This window comes from Phascolarctos cinereus, unplaced genomic scaffold (assembly GCF_003287225.1).
Source record: "Phascolarctos cinereus isolate Bilbo 61053 unplaced genomic scaffold, phaCin_HiC Scaffold_4;HRSCAF=312, whole genome shotgun sequence".
Classification (NCBI taxonomy): Eukaryota; Metazoa; Chordata; class Mammalia; order Diprotodontia; family Phascolarctidae; genus Phascolarctos; species Phascolarctos cinereus.
The window spans coordinates 135902443-135921362 of NW_027555847.1; the positions used below are offsets into that span (position 1 = coordinate 135902443).

An 18920-nucleotide genomic window follows, 5' to 3' on the forward strand; every position below is an offset into this window, starting at 1 on the left:
CTCTTAAGAATTTATAATGTAATTTATACATTTATGAATGAAGAATTTAAGTTTTATTAATTTGGGGACTTGTACGATGTTAAAAAACTACAACCTCCACCAGAGTAGAAATAAGGAGAAACAAGTAAATTGTGGCCCCCTCTCAAATTTCCCCATCTTGTATAATTTCATAGATAGGTAGGTTCCTAAGGGGAGATGTCTTGTCTTGCCTCCCGCAGGACTGTAGGTTCCTATTAAGAAGTCTTCTTAACTAAGAAACGGAGTGTATCTACTTTACCTTGCGTAGCACAATAAGATTCAGAAATTTGGTGGTTTGAGATAGCACTGCACATTCCTTACGAGGAAAAATTTACTACAAATAAAGATTATTCGTATGACTTCATAAACTGATTTTGGCCTCTTAGAAACGGCATACTCATTTATTAGTTCATATTAGATCTATAAGCTATTCTAGTGGAATACAAGCTCTGGCAGGTCCTTTTTGAAGTTGGAGGAGCCTTGATTGTAGGCTCCATAACCAATTTTGTATCTGATGTTCAGGGACCAGCTTATGTTCAAAGAAGCTCATCACCAGAAAGTCTGCCTCTTAAGTTTCTTGGCCACAAGACTTCATGAAGCCTGTTGGTTAAGGCATAGAAGGGAAAACTCAGAGGGAAATGACATGATCTTTCAGAGTAACAAAGGGTATACATTTTCAGTGTTCATTCTAGTGAATTCGTTGTCAAACTTAATGTTCTAATTCCTTATTAGGTTTCCTGCTTCCAATCTATTCCCTTTCCAGCCCACCCTTTACATCATGCCTAAGTAATATTCCTGATTTATGACTGGGACAGAAATGTTATTGCTGGAACTTACTTGAATTTAAGGCCCTGGTTTTGGTGTTCAAGGACCTCTACAGTCTCTTTTTCTGTATCTCCTATAAGTGCTCAGCCTTGCCTTATGTTCCGTCACTCATTCCAGGGGCAGTGTCTTTTAATAGAAAGAGCACTGAGTTCAGATCCCACCTCTGCTACTCACTACTTACCTCTGCGATCTTGGTTGGGTAATTTACTTCTCTGGGTTTCTCTCTTTATCTCTAAAATCAAAGAGTAGGACTAGAATTCAAAAGTTCTGAAAGTGGGTAATTCCACCTCTTGGAGGGTGCTGGAATGATCCGGGGGGGGGCAATGGTAGCCTTGGGTGCAGTTGTACACTTAATATGAGACTTCTTTCCTAGTTTGTAAGATTTCCGTGGGGGGCATTGAGTAATTTTTATTTAAAGGGGGCAATTGGGGCAGCTTGGTGGTGCAGTAGATAGAGCACTGGCCCTGGAGTCAGGAGGACCTGAGTTGAAATTTGGCTTCAGACACTTGACACTTGCTGTGTGTCCCTGGGCAAGTCACTTAACCACCCTTGCCTAGCCAAAAAAAAAAGAGAAAGAAAGAAAGAAAAGGGGGCAGTAGGCCAGATAACTTTGGGAACCTATGGACTAGATGAATACTAAAGTCCTTTCTAATTCTCACTTTTACTTTTGGTCCTGATTTATAGATTCATTGGTATAAGGAGTTCCTGAAGGGAAAACTACCTCCACTGATGAAGATCAGCAACTTATCTGTTAGTTAGAGTTTTAGAGGATTGCTTGGCACACTGAAAGGTTAACCCATGAAATTGCCCATATTCACCCAGCTAGTACTGTCAGAGGTAGGATTTGAACTGAAGTCTTTTTCACTACATAGTCTGTATGCCATGTTGCCTGTCTAAACTCCTGGGTAATCCTGGAGAATGTTGCAGAGTTGATCCAAAAAAGCAACTACATGATACAAGATGGGAAAGACATGGCTAAGCAAGATTGTGTGGAAGAGTTGTGGAGGTGTTTCTAAGTTCGGTTCAGGTCATCAGTGTGCAGAGCAGCCAGTGGAGCTTATGTGATCATGGGCTGCATGAAAGAAATCAGAGTGTCTGGAATAAGGAAGACCACTGTCCTGTTGTGCTTTTGTCTGGTCAGACCACATCTTAGGTGTTGTGTTTTTGTTCCAGGGACCACATCTTAGGAGTGATACTAATTAGGTGCTGTTAGAGGGTCTGAGACTGTTTAACAGGAAGAAAAGACCACTGAGGAGAAGGTGTGTTCCAGAATTTTTAGTGCTGCATGTAGGTGAGGATTCAGTTTATTCAGCTTTACCCCAAGGGGCTGAGGTAGCCACAATGGATTGAAGTTTAGGGGAGGAAAATTTAGTCTCAGAGACAGGAAATCTTTATAACAATTAATTGGCATTATCTAAAGCAGAATGGGCTGCCTCATGATAAATAATGAAGTCCTCCTCAATGGAAGAGTTCAAATGGAGGTTGAATTTTACATTAAGAAATGGGTTGGCCTGGATCATAGGTAACATGAGGTTCCCTCCAACATTATGATTTTGTGAACAGGGACATGTTCAGACCACCTTGGTTGTACCTTTTACCTAGCTTAATGTTATGCACATATTAGATCCTTAATGTTTATTGAATTGATTGGAATTTATTTCACCAATATTTTGTTTATTGTAGGATGAAACAGGTGCCTATTTAATAGACAGAGATCCCACCTATTTTGGGCCAGTCCTGAACTATTTGAGACATGGAAAACTGGTCATTAATAAGGACCTCGCAGAGGAGGGTAAGTTGAACACTTTCTGCTTCATGTTTCCCTTGATGAAATAAGGTCAGAGTGACTGGGGTCCTCATAATGTTTCTAAGACAAAAATGCTAATTAATACCCTGCTTCCCCGAAGGAAAGGGTCATCCAGACTAGGGCAGGTACCCACGTCTCAGACTTTGCATCCTTCTCTGTCTATTAGAATAATTTGGTGATGCCAGATTGAAGTTCTTCTTGCAAGGGTTTAAAATATGGTAGTAGTAGTTTCTTAGCACGAACTGATAATGAGTAGGTTGTTTCAATTCACTTTTTGATTTGAAATTCATAACCTTGGTGGTAGACATACTCATGTTCTTAAATATAAATAAGTAAGATGGAGTCTGGAATCTTAGTACTTTGAACAAGTGAATGACTTTTCAGATAACAACAGCTCATATTCATGTAGGTTTCCAAAGTACCTTTCTGAATTAAATGTTCCAGATCATTTGAAATAGGAATATACTTTTAAATTCTGCTCAGATTTCTTCAACCAGGAATCCTTATGATCATGGTTTGACCTCAGTTAATTTCAGAGTCTGTATTAAAAAGTAGTGGTTCTAGAAGTTTGTTTGGAAAGGGAGAGCTCCTATGCCATTTCATAGATTCTTTGGATAAAAATAGATAATAAAGACATCATACTTAGATACTGTATTTGGCCCTCATTTCCTGACTGGTTTGAAAGAAACGCTTGCAAGTGGCAAAAGACACTTGGAATGTCTGTGACACCACGAATATTTGATACCACCACTAAAAAGAAGAAATTATAAATGAAACTGTATGTTTGCAAGTCTGGTGTAGTGTTTAAATGCTATTTAAATGGACTGATATTTAACTTAGGAAAAATAGTGCCAGGTACATCTCAGGATGGTTCAAGTTTTCAGGTTCTATCTCTTTGAACATCTCTTTGCTTTATATAGTGCTTTCCACGTATTAGACAATTAATGGTTGAAGATGAACCCCTAGCTTTACCAGTTTCTTTACTTCATCTTTCTTTATCATACAGCTAAAATGTTCACCAATCCATTTACATTTTAGGTTTCACCTTATCCTCTTCCCCTGTTTCTAAACCCACTGGTCATGTGTGTGTTTTTTTTTTTTACCGTATGATTCATACTCAGAACTGCTTCCTAGTAGCTAATATTTATCAATTTCTGTTCTTCATTTCAAGATATGCTTGTTGTGCATAGCAAGCCTATAACGTTTCATTGTCCATGTATACATTGTATTTGTTTCTCTCTTTGAGTGATTATTGCTTTAGGAACAAATTCTACTACTTTTATAGACTACTGATTTATGGTGTCTTTGTATCATGTCTGTGGGTCTCTACACCTCCAGACTTGAATTAACTAATAAATAATAGTCATCATCATCACTAGTTATTATGAATGCTTTATTACTTTGGTTCTGTGATTTTCTTGTATTTCCTCTACTAATGAAGATCACAGCCACTTTATACCTACTTACTCTCTCATTCTTGTCTGTGTTTTCCCATAAGTCATCCATAGGGGAACTCCCAGTGTACTGGGGGTTCGATTTCTTTTTTGTGTTCTGTACCAGTAATAGTGATATCTTGGGTTACTATATGGTGCCTTATAATTACAGAGCATTAAGGTTTAGTACAGGGATGAGGAACCTGTGGCCCCAAGGCTACATGTGGCCCTCTAAGTCCTCGAGTGTGGCCCTTTGACTGAATCCAAACCTCACAGAACAAATCCTTTTATTAAGGGGAAATCTGTAAGGTGGGGAAAATACTTGCATTGTTGTGAGGACATCACCTTCTAAAATGTAAAATGTTGTATAAGTATCAGTTACTTTGTACCTTTGGGCTGTCTCATTGATCCTCAGAACAACTCTTTGAAGTAGGAACTACAGCCATTTACAGATAATGGAAATTGAGACTGAGAGTCACAAAGCTGGTAAGTGGTAGCATCAGGATCTGGCCAGGTCTTTTGATCTTAATTCCAAGGGTTTTTCATGTGTAATGTGTGTTACCTTACCCTAGTTAATGGCAACCATGGTTGTCTTGGAAACCAGATCCTCTGTACATAGACCAAGCTCAATCCCAACCCTTGCTGACCAGTTTTGTAACTCAACCTTGGAGGTGAGGCCTTCTCTATTGAGATGGCCTAAAAGGACAACTTGTAATACTCTTTTTATTCTGTCTTCATTCTTCCCAGAAGTGGTACTTAGACTTGGTAGCTCTAATAGATTTCTTTGGGAGGATAAATCTTTTCAGTTCTAAAGCTTTTGTGATATTTCTAGTAATGTTTCTTTAATTTGGAAAACTCTTGATGTTATAGTATCTCTTCTAAACAAAGATCTTTTAAAGACATTGTCAAAATGGATGTTTCTTAGCAGAAGACTCCCTTTAGTTTAGGGTGTTCATTTGGGAATTATAATGGCTCTTTCTTGAGTGTCTTATATGTGAACCAGTTGGGGTGTATTATTATTTAAATATATCTTGCCCTTTTCTAACTGAAGGATGGAGGAAAAACTCTTTAACAAATGACAAAACCCCTCAGCAACAAAATGCCAGTTCATTCATAGCCATGTGAAAGGTGTAATGAAAAACCATTTGAAAATTGTAAGGTGCTGTACAAAGTAGATCCATAACAATGGGATGGTCCCAAATCTGAAACATATTGACTGTGTGACACTGAGGCAATCATTTAACCTCTTAGTGCCCTGGGCAGCCCTCTAGATTTGCAGAACAGCTGATGCTCTGTTTCTGTTGGTTGAGGGAGCTCACTTTAATACCAGCATCAGAGGTTAGGACACAAACTCTAGACTATGTTTCAGTACTGATTACCTGGTAGATGATTTGAATTTCATTCCGCGGGCAGGCAAGACTTAAAGATTTGTGTTATCTGTTACTTGCCTGCCCCCTCCCCTCCAGCAGAACATAAGTTCCTTGCAGAGTGGGAAGAGTTCATTTTTGTCTCTGTGTCACTAGTGTGTGGAACAGTGCCCTGCACATAGTAGGTGCTTAACTATTGTTGAATTGAGGATTGTTCCATTCAGTATTGTTTATGTTGACAATGATAAGGACTGTGAGAGTGATGGAAGTTCAAATTTCTTTAGTGCTTAAAAATCATATTCTGTGTAGCTGCCCAGGGAAATAAGAAGTATAGGCTTTATTATTCTTTTTATTATTCTGGCCTTGAATCAGGTATTCAGATTGCCTGTCACTCAAATGTCTGCATTCTGAAGAATGTGTGTGAATTGTTTTGCTATTCTTTGATGATCTGTAAGAAACAAAATAGTCTATTTTGTACAGTCCTTCTGGACTTGGTTTGAAGATTCCTTTAAGGTAGAGAGACTCCAAATGGAGGAAAAGTCAAGGGATGGGAAGAGCTGTTTCCTCAAAGGAAAATTGATTCTTATTAAAAGAAATGTCAACCAAGAATAGCCTCCAAGGAGTCATTTCATTTTCTTTTCTAAAAACAATTTATAAACTTTATGCATAGTTCCTTAAAAAATGACTTTTTTTTTTCATCTCACACCAGGAGTGCTGGAGGAAGCTGAATTTTATAACATCACTTCACTAATAAAACTTGTAAAGGACAAAATTAGAGAACGAGACAGCAAAACATCACAGGTGAGACTGCTGACTAATCTAATCTGTCTTTGTACTCCCGAGGTAAGAAGTCAATATGATTCACTCTTTTCTGGTCTTCGATGGTTTTGGGCAGACCTACTTTAGGTCCTGCCCTCTGTAGTGAGGCCTGTGGATTGTGGCTGTACAAGTTTTAAAATGTTTCTTTTCCCTCTTCAGTCATTCCAGTCCCTGATGAACCAGTCCACCAAACCTTTTGTGACATTGTCATCATCACTCTTTTTCTTTGGGGAAAGCCTTCTACCTCACATGTGGACACACCACATATTGGATGTTTGGGCAGGGAAATCTTCACTTTGCTCTTTTTCTTCATAGAACTGTTCCAAAGATACAGAAGAACTGATGGAAGAAAATGGTCTGCACGTTTAGATGGCAGAAAAATGCCATATATTACAGCTATTTTTCTCGTACTTTGGGATTTATTTATTGTCTATATATGTGTGTGTGTGTGTGTGTGTGTGTGTGTGTGTGTGTGTGTGTGTGTGTGTGTGTGCGTGTGCTGGGCACTGGAAGGAGGAGGGGAGGGGAAGGGAACGGTCATTTATTAAGTGCTTTCTGTGTGCCAGGCACTGTGCTAAAGGTTTTACAAATATTATCAAATTTGATCTTCATGACATTGCTTAGAGATAGATACTGTGATGATCTCTGTTTTACACTTGAGGCAAACAGAAATTAAATGACTTACCCAGAGTTACACAGTTGTTCAGAGTCTCAGGCTTAAATAAGTACACGTGTAATGCACAATAAATACAAGGTAATTTAGGAGGGAGGGTACTTAATAGTTGACCAGGAAAGACTTTGTGTAGAAGGAAGTACTAGACTAGGACTGAATCTTGAAGGAAGTTAGTGATTCTGTGAGACAGATGAGGACAAAGCCTTTCTGGCCTTGGGACAGGTAGTGCAGAGACCCAGGTAAGGCATGGAGTAGTCTGAAGAAGGAATGGCAAGAAGGAAAGGGGAGTCATGTATAATGAGGAGTTTATATCTAATCCTAGAGGCAGAAGGGAGTCATTGCAGTGTGAGTAAATGAGTTAACACCTGTGATCAAGGAGAATCACTTTGGCTGCTGTGTGGGGATGGAGTGGAGTGGGGAGATGCTTGAGGCAAAGAAACCGATTAGGAGAGTATTTTAATAGTCCAGGTGAGAGCTGAGGATGACCTGTGTGAATAATGAGAAAGAGATGGATACAGGAGATTTTGTGGAGATGGAAGTGGCAAGATTTGCCATACAGCCCTGAGGTTTTACCTTGCACTTTGCAAACTGGCAAAGGTGACAAAAGATGAGAATTGTCTGCATTGGAGGAGTTATGGAAAGATAACCATACTAATACTTTTTTGGTGGAGCTGTGAATTGGTCCAGACATTCTGGAAAACAATTAGGAATTATGCAAAGAAATGACTGAAGTGTCTATACGTTTTGAGCCAGAGACAAGCATATACCCCAAGGAGGTCAGTGACAAAATGGAAGGCCCCCATATATACCAAATTATTTATAACAGCACTTTTAATAGCAAAAAACTAGAAACAAAATATAACCCCATTGATTGGGGAAGGACTAAAGAAATTGTGGTAGGTGAATGTAATGGGATATTATTGTTGTGTAAGAAATGATAAATATGAATAAAAAGAACCATGGAAAGACTTTGATCAACTGACTTAAAAATATAGTAAGTAGAACAAGAAATCATGCATACAATGGGTACGACAATGTAAACGGAAAGAACAACCAAAAACCAGTCAATTGAATGCTGTCAAATTAATAATATCCAAGTTTGGTATCAAAGAGCTATTAGAAGGCATCTTTTCTGTGCTTCTTTCTCCTTTGGGCCTCTGGCCCTCGCCTGCTCCTTATTATAAGAGATGACTCCCTGGTAGGGGGTGGAGGGAGGGATACGGTGGGAAATGGAAGTAACACAAAAATAAAAAGTAGTATTTAAGAGCAGTGTTTGGTAACTAGTTCATTGGGTTTATAGAGTGAGGGATAGAGAATAACATCAAGATTGTGAACCTGGGAGACTGCAAGCATAGTGGTACCTTCAACACAAATAGGAAATTTTGGACCAGTGGTGGGTTAGGAGCATACATTTATAGTAGACCCAGGTAGCTCAATTGTATGACTTTTTCAAGGTGCTGCTGCTTTTTTTTTTTTAATTTTTGAGTTCCAAATTCTCTTCTTCCTTCCATACCCTCCCCCACCCATTGAGAAGGCAAGAAATGTGATACCCATTATACATATGAAGTTGTGCAAAACATTTCCACATTAGCCATGTTGTATAAAAAGAGAGAGAGGGGAAAAAAAACAGGCTTCAGTCTGCACTCAGAGTCCATCAGTTTTCTCTCTGGAGGTGGATAGCATTCTTCATGATGAGTCCTTTGGAATTGTCACACATCATTGAGTTGATCAGAGTTGCTAAGCTGTCCAGCTCCTTTTAACAGCAGGTAAGTAGGTGTGGGGCCTGGTAAAATATGAGTGGCAGTAGGCCAAGGGCACAAGGGATTCAGGGGTTGAGGAGGACAGTGGGTAGTCGTACTGATTAACTGTAGGATTGAGATTTGGAAAGGAGAACAATGAATCAGAGCAGGATAATTCCTACTGAGGAGTAGAAGGATTGGAGGTCACAGTAGGGGCGTTTTTGGGGGAAACATAAAGAGAGAATGATTGGTTAGGATCAAGTAGAGCATCTTTGATCGTGGAAGTGGAACACTTGTGGTTGGTGGTGACATGCAGGGTATGATCATCCCTCTATGACAGGTAGAGCAGAGGAAATAGGTCATAGGATTTGGGGAAAGTAGAAAACTATGACTTTTGAGGGAGCATGAGCATGAATATTGAGGTAATCTGTTATAAGGGTAGGATTTAGGGAGAGAGGAAGACAGTGAGCTAGTTACATATAGAATGACCCAGTGGCAGGTACTACAAGACAGCTACCATGGTTTGTATGCTGATACATTTTGTTAGAGGGCTCTTAAAGGAGGAGAGGTTCCTGAGCGGATCATAGGAGAGGCATGCTATGAACATTGACCCAAACTAGTAGAGACTCGCTGGCTGTCCATTAAGTATGTATTTTTGTGCTAAGCTCTATCCTTGCATCTTTTAATGCACCAAAACCATTAGACTTTGTTCCTGAGCCAGGAAGTTTTACAGTTGAAAGCACAGCTGATCCCTTCCTATCTAGCCAATTCAAGCTCTGCTATTAGCAAGGGCCCTCACAGTGCAGTGGCTGCCAGCTCATTTCCTTAAAGTCACCACTGTTATAGTAGAGTCGGAATCATCTTTAAAAAAAACAACCAAAAAACACAACAAAACTACCAAAAACTCTTCTGTTGTTTTCCAGCTATTCTCTGATTTTCCATTCATAATGCTGCTGGTATGTCCATATATAATTATCAAACTACTCACTTAGGTGAAAGCTTTTTTTTTTGTTATTGTTTTTGTTTTGGGTAGGCAGTGGGGTTAAGTGACCTGCCCAGGGTCACACAGCTAGTAAGGGTTATGTGTCTGAGACTGGATTTGAGCTCAGGTCCTCCTGAATCCAGGGCTGGTGCTCTATCCATTATACTACCTACCTGCCCCAAGTGAAAGCTTTTTTGACCTTCTTGACAGTGTCACATCCCATGAACTATATTTCTCAGGAAAACTACATTGTTGTGATTTTGAAGGAACAAGAATGGGATGTCATTAGAAGTGTTTCCCTGTAATGCCCAAGTGATATCCTCCCACTTCCCCCCATATCCTTCAAAAGAGAGAAGACAGGTTTTCACTCACACTTCCTAGAGGCTCCGTTCATTTTACCTGATGGCTTGTGGTATTTCTGTGGACATGGACTAATTTCTGTCTCCCTGGCCTCCAGATGTGTCCGTTTGTTCTCTCTCATCTTTTTATTTTTTATATCTAACCTTTAGTTTACTTCCCATTCTGTACACTGCCACCTTTCCCTTTCATAATATTTAAATATTTGTGGGAAGATCCAGTGATCAGAGCTGGAAGGAACCTTTCGGGTCATCCAGCTTCTTCATTTGACAGAAGAGGAAGCTGAAGTCTCCCCAGGAGAAGCACTTGCCTAAGGTTACACAATGAGTCTGCCATCTTTGGAATCTCAGTGCAATATTTTTTTTCTACCAAGTATAAAGTTTACTCTACCTGAGAAAACTCAATATATACAAAATCCCTGTTCATGAATAGCTACTACCCCAATCCCTCTTCCCATACATCTCTGTTGTAGCAGCATTGTTACCTTGTTTGCCTTGAAAGCCCTCATCCTTTCTCCTTTGAGAGCCCTTACGTGTCAGTAAGCTTAGCTTTTGGAAAACTTGCCCACCTGTCTCACGGGTACCTCAGCCATCTCTGGCTTCTGTCCTTATTCTGCCCCTGTTATACCCAGTGGTATCAGGAGCCCTTTTTCCCATTGTCTTTTCTTATGCTGTTCCATTTACTCTCCCTCCTCCATGGATCTCATGTCATCCTAGAAGCCATTGGATCTTCCATTCTGACCACCAGAACCCTCTCCTTTCCTTCATAGGACTCTGGAGGGTGCTATAGTTGTATAGACGAAGGAAAGAGGAAGAATCCTTATTGCTGGTTTGGAAGGGGCTTTTGTGGGGTGTAAAGATGGGGGTGGCTGTATGGTTGGCATTGTCAATTAAAAAAACTTAGGATAAAATATTCCATTGCATTATGGGTAAGATAATGGACTGATCTGGGAAACTACCCTTCATAGCATTGTTTCTGGAGAAACTGTTTCCTGAGTTTCTGGATATGTAACTGGATTAGAATTGAACATTTGGCATATAATCCATTGGTAAATTGGGGACTACCTCAGAGTACTATGAACTATTGGGAAAAAAGATGCTCTAGAAATCCAACTCACTGATATCATTATAAAAGCAATACAAGGGTTACTTTTCAGCCACAGGATCTTTTTCACTTTCCATTTCCTTCAGATTGCCGTTATTGTAAAAGTATGTTGCTTATTTTTTAAAATGTACATTGATATGAATATGTATGAGGTAACGAGTAATTTTGTACATATGTCTGCTTCCACAAGTTTTTATTTTTTCTCTTTTTCCTGTTCCACCATTCTTTAGGAGATAAATTTACTTTCAAAAGGAGGCCATCTTCATTATTTCTAGTTAATTGGGCTAAGCTCATCTAGGTTCCCCCCCCTTTGTTCCCCATTCATTTCCTTACACATTAAGAGACCCCATTTGTATTGTAATTAGACAGGACCTCAATATAAGAATCAGTGAAAATGAGGAGATAGAATAAGGTGTATAGCAACAAAGTACTTAGCCATCATGAATCCTTTCCTGTTAGGCAGCTCTCAGGTTGAAGTCCTTATTTTAGAAGCTGTGATACCTTGAAGCAGGTGATTTCTAGTTGCTAGCCCTTAGAGGTCCTTAATGTAGCAACCAGAGAAGCTCAGTGAGCCCTTCTCATGGGACATCCAGGATGGGCGTAATTTTGCTTACCCATTGGTCATTCCATTCTTCTATTCTGATTTTCAATAGGAATCCACAGTATGGGGACAGGTTAGATTTCTAGGTTATGGCATTTCCCACTAATAAGAACCAAATACTCCTGGCCTGGCCTGGCCTGGTCACATAAAGAGGAATGCATTTCTATAGTATCTAGTAGTCATTATAGTTTGAATTATGCTTATACCTGGAGTTCATAGCTAATTACTAGAGAACTAATTCACAAAAAAAAAAGTTTTTCCATACTAACTTTTTGTGTCTTTAAAAAATAGAAAGCTATGTTAGAATATAGGAACGGTTCAGTGTATCCGTAATTCCCTGAGACTTGACATTTTTTAAAATGGTAGGAATAAAGTATATTGATTGCTAACATTACATGAATGAATGAAGCATTTATTAAGCACCTGCTATGTACAAATTACTTTGCCAAGCACTGGGGATAGAAATCAAAAAAGCAAGATAGTCGCTGCTGTCAAAAAACTCACATTCTGATGGAGGAGACTACATATTTAGAAGATTTCTAGGGTCTTAATAATTGAATTATTTACTGGCAATTTCAAAGGATTATTTACCTGATAATTTTCTCTCTGGAACTAAAATAAACTTGAGTGCTTGTACGATCATTTCCAGCTGTAGGAGCCCTATGAATTTGGGAACATTGTGTTTTTTTTTTTTTCATTTTGAAATGACTGGGTAGAAATATTTTCAAAGGAGAAATAAGAAGAGTAGAAAGAAAAGCCACTATCACTAATATTACTTCTGATCTTGTGGTACTTGTGAATACATTCCTTTTATTCTAACTTCAGCTTTGTATTTCACCAGGCCCCAAAGATACCAAGGTAACACCTGAATTTAAAAGTTCGTTGCCTAACTGTTGTTGTTTGTAGATACCAGGTGGAAGAAATGGTAACTCCTGATGATTGTAGATATACAAGTTTTTTGAATACATGGCATTTTTCTTTGATAGGTGCCAGTCAAGCATGTCTACAGAGTGCTTCAATGTCAAGAGGAAGAACTCACCCAAATGGTTTCAACCATGTCTGATGGCTGGAAGTTTGAGCAGGTAAAGAGGAATGTTGAGGAGATTGGAGGTTATTTTTCTTTTTCTTAATGTAACAGAATTGGAATGGTTTGAATTATCTATAATACTGTTTTAAATTATAAACTTTTCTGAACTCTAATTACAAAGGTATTGTGTTTTAATGGCTGGTGGCTCAAGGGACTGGTTATGGAGTATTCCACCTCAGATATCCTCATTACTACTTTAATGATTCCTGGAAGTAAGGTGTATCTTAAGGTTCAGGTGCTTTAAGCCAGCAAATAGAGAATTAAAAGAAAACAAAACAAACACCTTTACTGTCTTTCCCAGTTGAATTAGCCATGATATCAGAAATGGGAAAAAACTGCTGCCTTTCAATTTAGGGAAATCTCATCCTTTTTTGTTGCTCTGCAGTATCTTTGTAAGCTCCTTTCTTAATGTGCCGATTTCAAAGCATTTGTGTTCTCCCTTTCTGCTTCTCCTCAATCTGTTCCATTCTTAGTAATGCCTCCTTAATGGAAATGAAATAAACTATGATGACTTCTTCCCTAGTTGGTCTCTCCTCTCCCCCTCCTTCTCCCTTTCCTCTTTTCTCTGCCCTGCCCTCTCTTTTCTCTTCCCCTTCATTCTGCCCTTCCCCTAAAGGGAACAGTGCTGAATTTTGATGACTTCAGCTATGGGAGTTGGGGGGAATACTTTTTGCTTTGGTTCTCTTCCATTCTTTTATGTCCTTGGTATAAGTCAAATGCCCTTCCTTCTTTGTGTTTACTTTCTTGTTGCTTGTCACTGAATATTTTGCTGTCTTCTTTATTAGTAAAATTAGTTTGCCAAATAAGTCACCATGTGCTACTCTTGTCCCCTTTTATTTGTTCTGCTAAAAATTGTTTCTATGGATTTTCACTTTTTATATACTGGCTCCATATTCTTTCCTTGCCTTTCCTTCTCATCCTAGATTGTTTCCATGCATCACACTGTGATGATTTGTCATTATTTCCTTTATCATTTGCATAGTCTTCAGTAATTTTTCTTTATCCATATGCTTGCTTGTTGCTTTTGAGAGTACAATTTTTTTTTATGATTCTATAATTTCTATTTCAATTTTTTATGCAGAGAAACCAAGATGCTCAATTTTAAGTGATTCCCCTCCACCCCACCAAAGAGCTATTGGTTACCTAGGAAAAAAATCATGGTCTTGACTTAAAGCTCTCAGTGACCCATCTTTCAGTTCAATTCCGTAGCTATTTATGGAATGCCTGTTATAATAAGACACTGAACTAGGCATCCATGGTAGTGAGGATGGAACTACCTGCCTCAGAAAGATTACAGACTAGTGTGTGGGGGGTGTATTTTGGGGCTTCAGGAAGACCATCCTATTGATAATTTCTTTTAGGTACTCTTTTGCATCTTAAAGTAGTCTGGTCCTGTGTTATTACAACTCCTGCAGGCTATGTTTTCCTGCTTACGTTGCCCAGGAAGAAGAATGTTACTGGTTTCCCACAGCATCTTTCCTAGTTAAGGGATAATTTACCCCCAAGTCATTTGAAGTAATTGAACGTATTTGTAGAGTGCTCTGATTTGCCATTAAAATCAAACTTGGGGAAGGGGGACAAAGGCAATTAGAATTTATTTTCTGACTGTCTTCCCATTGTAATGGTATACAAGGGGTTTGCACACACTGAAATACCATTGGAATCCTTGTTCTGGGAAATTTTGCATGTTCATGACCATTGAGAAGGATGTGGGTCACAGAGGTTGACAATACCTTTTGTGACACAGGGGGCATTGAATGCTATAGCGTCACCAAGATTTCTGTTTGTGTTTTGCTCTGATTGGTTGTTGCAGCTTGTCAGTATAGGTCCTGCCTTTGGCTATGGCCGGCACCACCAGTCAGAGTTTCTGCTGATAGTGTCTCGGGAAGTGACAGGGGAGGAGACACGTTTCCAGAAATGCTGCAGTGAGGTGTGTCCCACCATTCCACCCCCTACCAAGCCCATCTTGCCACAACCTGCATGAATGAATGCCTTGCATTTAAATTTTTTTCCTTTTTTTTGCTGCTTCCAGGTTACACAGCTTCCTTAGGTGCATTGGCTTCTTATCACTTTCTTTTAGTCTGTGGGATTTAATTGTACCTTATAAATGTTCATCTTATAAAGGAAAAGAAAAGGCCTTTTCGAGAATGAAAATCTTAGGAATCTAAGTTCTGCATGTTACTTAACCTTATTGTGTGTCTTCTCTCAGACTGTGATTTTGTGTGGCTTTTGCTGCACGGTGAGTATATGCTCATAGAATCAGAGACTCTCAGAGCTAAAAGGGACTTCTAGCCCCTACCTGAAGTGGAGATAACAGCAGTAACTGTAACAACAACAACCAAATTTATGTAGTGTTGTAAGGTTTGCTAAGTATTTTTTAAAAATCCTGTTTGATCCTTACAACAAGGCTGTGAGGTATTACAAATGGTTTTTCCAGCTTATGAGAAGTCACATGACTTGCCCATGGATGTGTATCTAGGCCATGTCATGGACAGAGACTTGAACCTGGTTCTGTCTTGACACACACATCCATCACTCTTTCAGCTATACCACACCAGCCTCCCCATTTGAAGAACCTCAGTGGTTCCTGAAGAGGGGCTCATTTGGAGGCTACTTGGTTGACCTCTTGTGCTGGATGTTGTAAAGGGCCTTCCTGCTCAGGTACTGGTTGGCCTGGATGATCGTCGTGTAAATAGTGGTGCTTGAAATAAGGTGATGAGGCTGAAAGGGTTAGTTCGGTGAGAGAGCAGTTGATTCTTCTTCAAGTTCATTCCCATGAAAACTCCATTTTATGCCTCTCAAAGTTAGCTTATTGCTAACTCTGGTTCTCTAAGTCCAGTCTAGGCATTTGTCACAGCATCTTCTAGTCAGTTCTCTATTCTCCAGCAGATTTTTATTTGTTTTGAGCTATTTGTAGTTCAAGACTCATTCTTATCTATAGTAACCAAGTGTAGTAATCCAGGAATAGGATGCATAATTGAAATCCATCAATAATCTAAAAACATCAGTTTAGTCAAACTGGATTAAAAGGTTGAAGGCCTGAAGGAAACTTTAATTTCCTTTGTTTCTGGTTTGACAAAGCTCCAGATTTTTTCCCAGATTTTTATTATTTGTGAAGAAGCCTGTGGCAATTCACATAGTCATTATCTTAAATTTTTTGCTTAGCTAGGACTGAAACCCAGGTTGAATGACTCCAAAGCCATTGCTCTTTCTGCTGTGCTGCCCTATATTTCTGGGCACCTAACCTCTTCAACCATATTGAAGCTAAAATGCAATGAACCTGTTGAAGGGTTGAAGGGTTTTGTTCTCTTTTCTTACTGGCCCTACCCCAAACTGGTATTATTTATTAGTTACCCTCAGCATATAAATTGCATCTTTGTCTATTGCCCACTTACCATAATGAAGTTAATTCTCTTCTTGCACTTAAACTGGTTTAACATGGTTCCTATTGAACCATGTTGAACACTCTAGCTGGAGTTTTGTATCTGCAATTTCCATAATTTTGCATTTATTATGTTCTTCAAGATTCTGGGCTATTCAGAGAAAGCCAGAGAATTCAACAAAAATAGCTGTCTCAATAGTCATCAACCATGGTGTTAGTCATCTTATATCAAAACATTAGCACATTTCTTACCCAAAGAAGTTCTTTCTGAAGACAGAATTATGTGAATGTCAGATCGTCTTCTCTGAATTAGGTCAGACAAATCTGAGTCTTTTGATGTTGATGTTGCACTTCTCACAGTGCTGCCTCGTCAGTTTGGCTGTGTGATTTTTGGCAAGAGCTGAAGGAAGAATTATCCTCATTACTTGAAGCATCTTTCGTCACTACATCTTGGCAAAGGCAGTGGGTATCTGTCCATAGAACTTCTTTGGGGGAAATAGGTTGTTTTTATCTTCTGAATTCCAAGTCAGAGTCTTTATATAGGCTTTTCCTAGCTCATTCTTCAGTTCCTTCCAGCATAGCCTGGGGACAACAATAATATATTAGTTTATTTAGAAAAGTTATAATTAGTTTAGTTGGAAATGTTATAATTCCTGGAAATGAAGAGCTAAGACTCTCAGATTGAAGTACCATCTAAGGAGCTGTCATTTAAGGCAGAGTGGGGCCATCTTTCTGGGCCTTATAGATCAATATCTGGGCCTTGGCCAAGCACTAATAGACACTGAGGAGGAAAGACTGTTTTGATGTTGAGGGTCCTGCGCCTGTACCTGTCCTGGGGTAGGGGGCGTAACCCCATCTCTTGTAAGCTGACACCTCCATGATCTAGAATAAGGAATCATATAGTGTAGTAGAGCTGGTTGTTGTGATTAACTAGTTCAAACCTTTTCTTTCTATAGAGGGGGAAATTGAGGGCTATAGAATGCATGTGATTTGTTCACATGCACAGAAGCAGCCTAGACCTTGATTTCAGACTTCCTGAACATAATAAAATTGGTTAATAGGTAAATTTTTCCTCCGTTTCTTTATTTGAGAACATCTGTATTCTCCAATGTAGGGCTTTATTTGGGAGTAGATTTAATCTGGTTTTTCCCAGAAGCCATAATCCTCACTAATGGATGGCAGTGGAGGGGAGAGAGGTTTTAACTTGGTATAAGGGGGAGCTTTATAACCATCTTTGCTGTTGAGCAGTGAATGAGCTGCCTCAAGTGGGGGGGAGGGGCGGGATTGGGGGAGGATGGGAGGTAGTGAGTTCTTTACTCCTGAAGGAATTCAAGCAAAAGCTGGATGCCTACTTGTCAGGGATAGATCCGTGCTTCACCAAGGTCCCTTCTGACTCTGAGAGTGTGGTGCTAATGTAGCCTCTGTTTTAAAGCAGGGATGTAAAGTGGTTTCTCTATATCTTAAGGCCCTTCTGCACCCAGGCCCCGTTCTTTTCATCCTTCTCTGCTGCCAGTCGGGCAGCAGCTACCCCTGCTGTTCTTTCCTTCTTTTGGAGGAGAGACAGCAGATTGTTGCGTGGTTTTCTGAGGAGTACAAAGGAAGACTGACACCAAAATAGTTATTATTAACTTTGCCAAGATTTTAACTTCAGTTCCCTCAAATGAAAGGAGAGCTCACTAAAATGTTTCACTCCCTGCCTGTTCTTCCTACTTTTTGTCTCACTTTCTTTTCACACATTCCCAGTGTAGTAGAGAGTTCGGCAGTTTCACGTTCTTCCACCCAGCTTGTGTATCATCTGCTTTTATCCCTGTCCCTTTATGAGGATATGGATTTACTGCCACTGAAGTATTGGTTTTAGTCTCTGATACACTGAAGTACTCCTGTATTGTGACCACTTTTGGAATTGGCCAGAGTTGTACTGGCTGCCCTTCTTCTAGGCCACTTAGCATGTGCCTAATGCAAGTATAATTTATTACCCTGGAGGAGCCCACTCTGGAGCTAAGCAAATATGCCACTGATTCTTGCTGCAAGTTTAATGTTTAATATGCAGTTCTTCTTATCCTTTGAGGAGGCTTATTTTTGTCTATGAAATGGACATAGTCCAAGTTTTTTCTGAAGCTAGTTTAAGGACACACCCTTAGTTTTAGGGCAAAATCTATGCTTATCTTTTGACCTCTAGAAGGAAATTTGACTGAAAATACCTTCTTTTCTCTTTGGGTCCCCATAACAGAGACAGCTTCTGTGCTGTACTGACTGACTTAAGATCAGTGCTCCCAAGGTTTATTGGGGAAGCCCACAAACTCATGCTTCAGGTCTGACCTCCCCCTCCTTTGGATGTTTCTTCCCATCTGAGGGTTTTTCTGCTCCATAATAAAAAGTTCAGCTTAATTGAACAAATATTCCTCATATACCTACTGAGTGCTGGGAGCTGGGGTTATAAAAATAAAAGCAGTGCAGTCCCTGCCCTCAAGGAGCTCACAAGTTGTCTGATGGATGGATGTAGACTGCTAGTGCAAACAGCTCGATCTTTTTATGTGGCTCAGAATTGTTTCCTGATGCCCACACCTTAGAAGAAAATATGGAAAGGTTTTCAGCGTGAAGATTTTTTCCTACGCTAATGTTCCTGATACTACCTGAGCCAAAGATTCATTGCAGCTTCATAGAATCATAAGATGTTAGAGCTAAAAGGAAATTGTGTAGTCCAATTTCCTTATTTTGTAGCGGAG

At 39.5% G+C, this 18920-nt stretch overlaps 1 protein-coding gene across 2 annotated transcripts in view; it reads left to right on the plus strand.

Moving 5' to 3' along the window:
• The window catches only part of KCTD5 (potassium channel tetramerization domain containing 5), a 94022-nt gene that overhangs the window by 48244 nt on the left and 26858 nt on the right, over positions 1-18920 (plus strand). Inside the window, exons 2-5 of one of the 2 annotated variants that reach the window (XM_021006772.2) lie at positions 2527-2635; positions 6160-6251; positions 12712-12807; positions 14626-14742. In XM_021006772.2, coding sequence (XP_020862431.1) covers positions 2527-2635; positions 6160-6251; positions 12712-12807; positions 14626-14742 — 414 coding nt within the window. The remainder of the gene's footprint in view (positions 1-2526; positions 2636-6159; positions 6252-12711; positions 12808-14625; positions 14743-18920) is intronic. The other variant, XM_021006773.2, reaches the window with a different exon arrangement.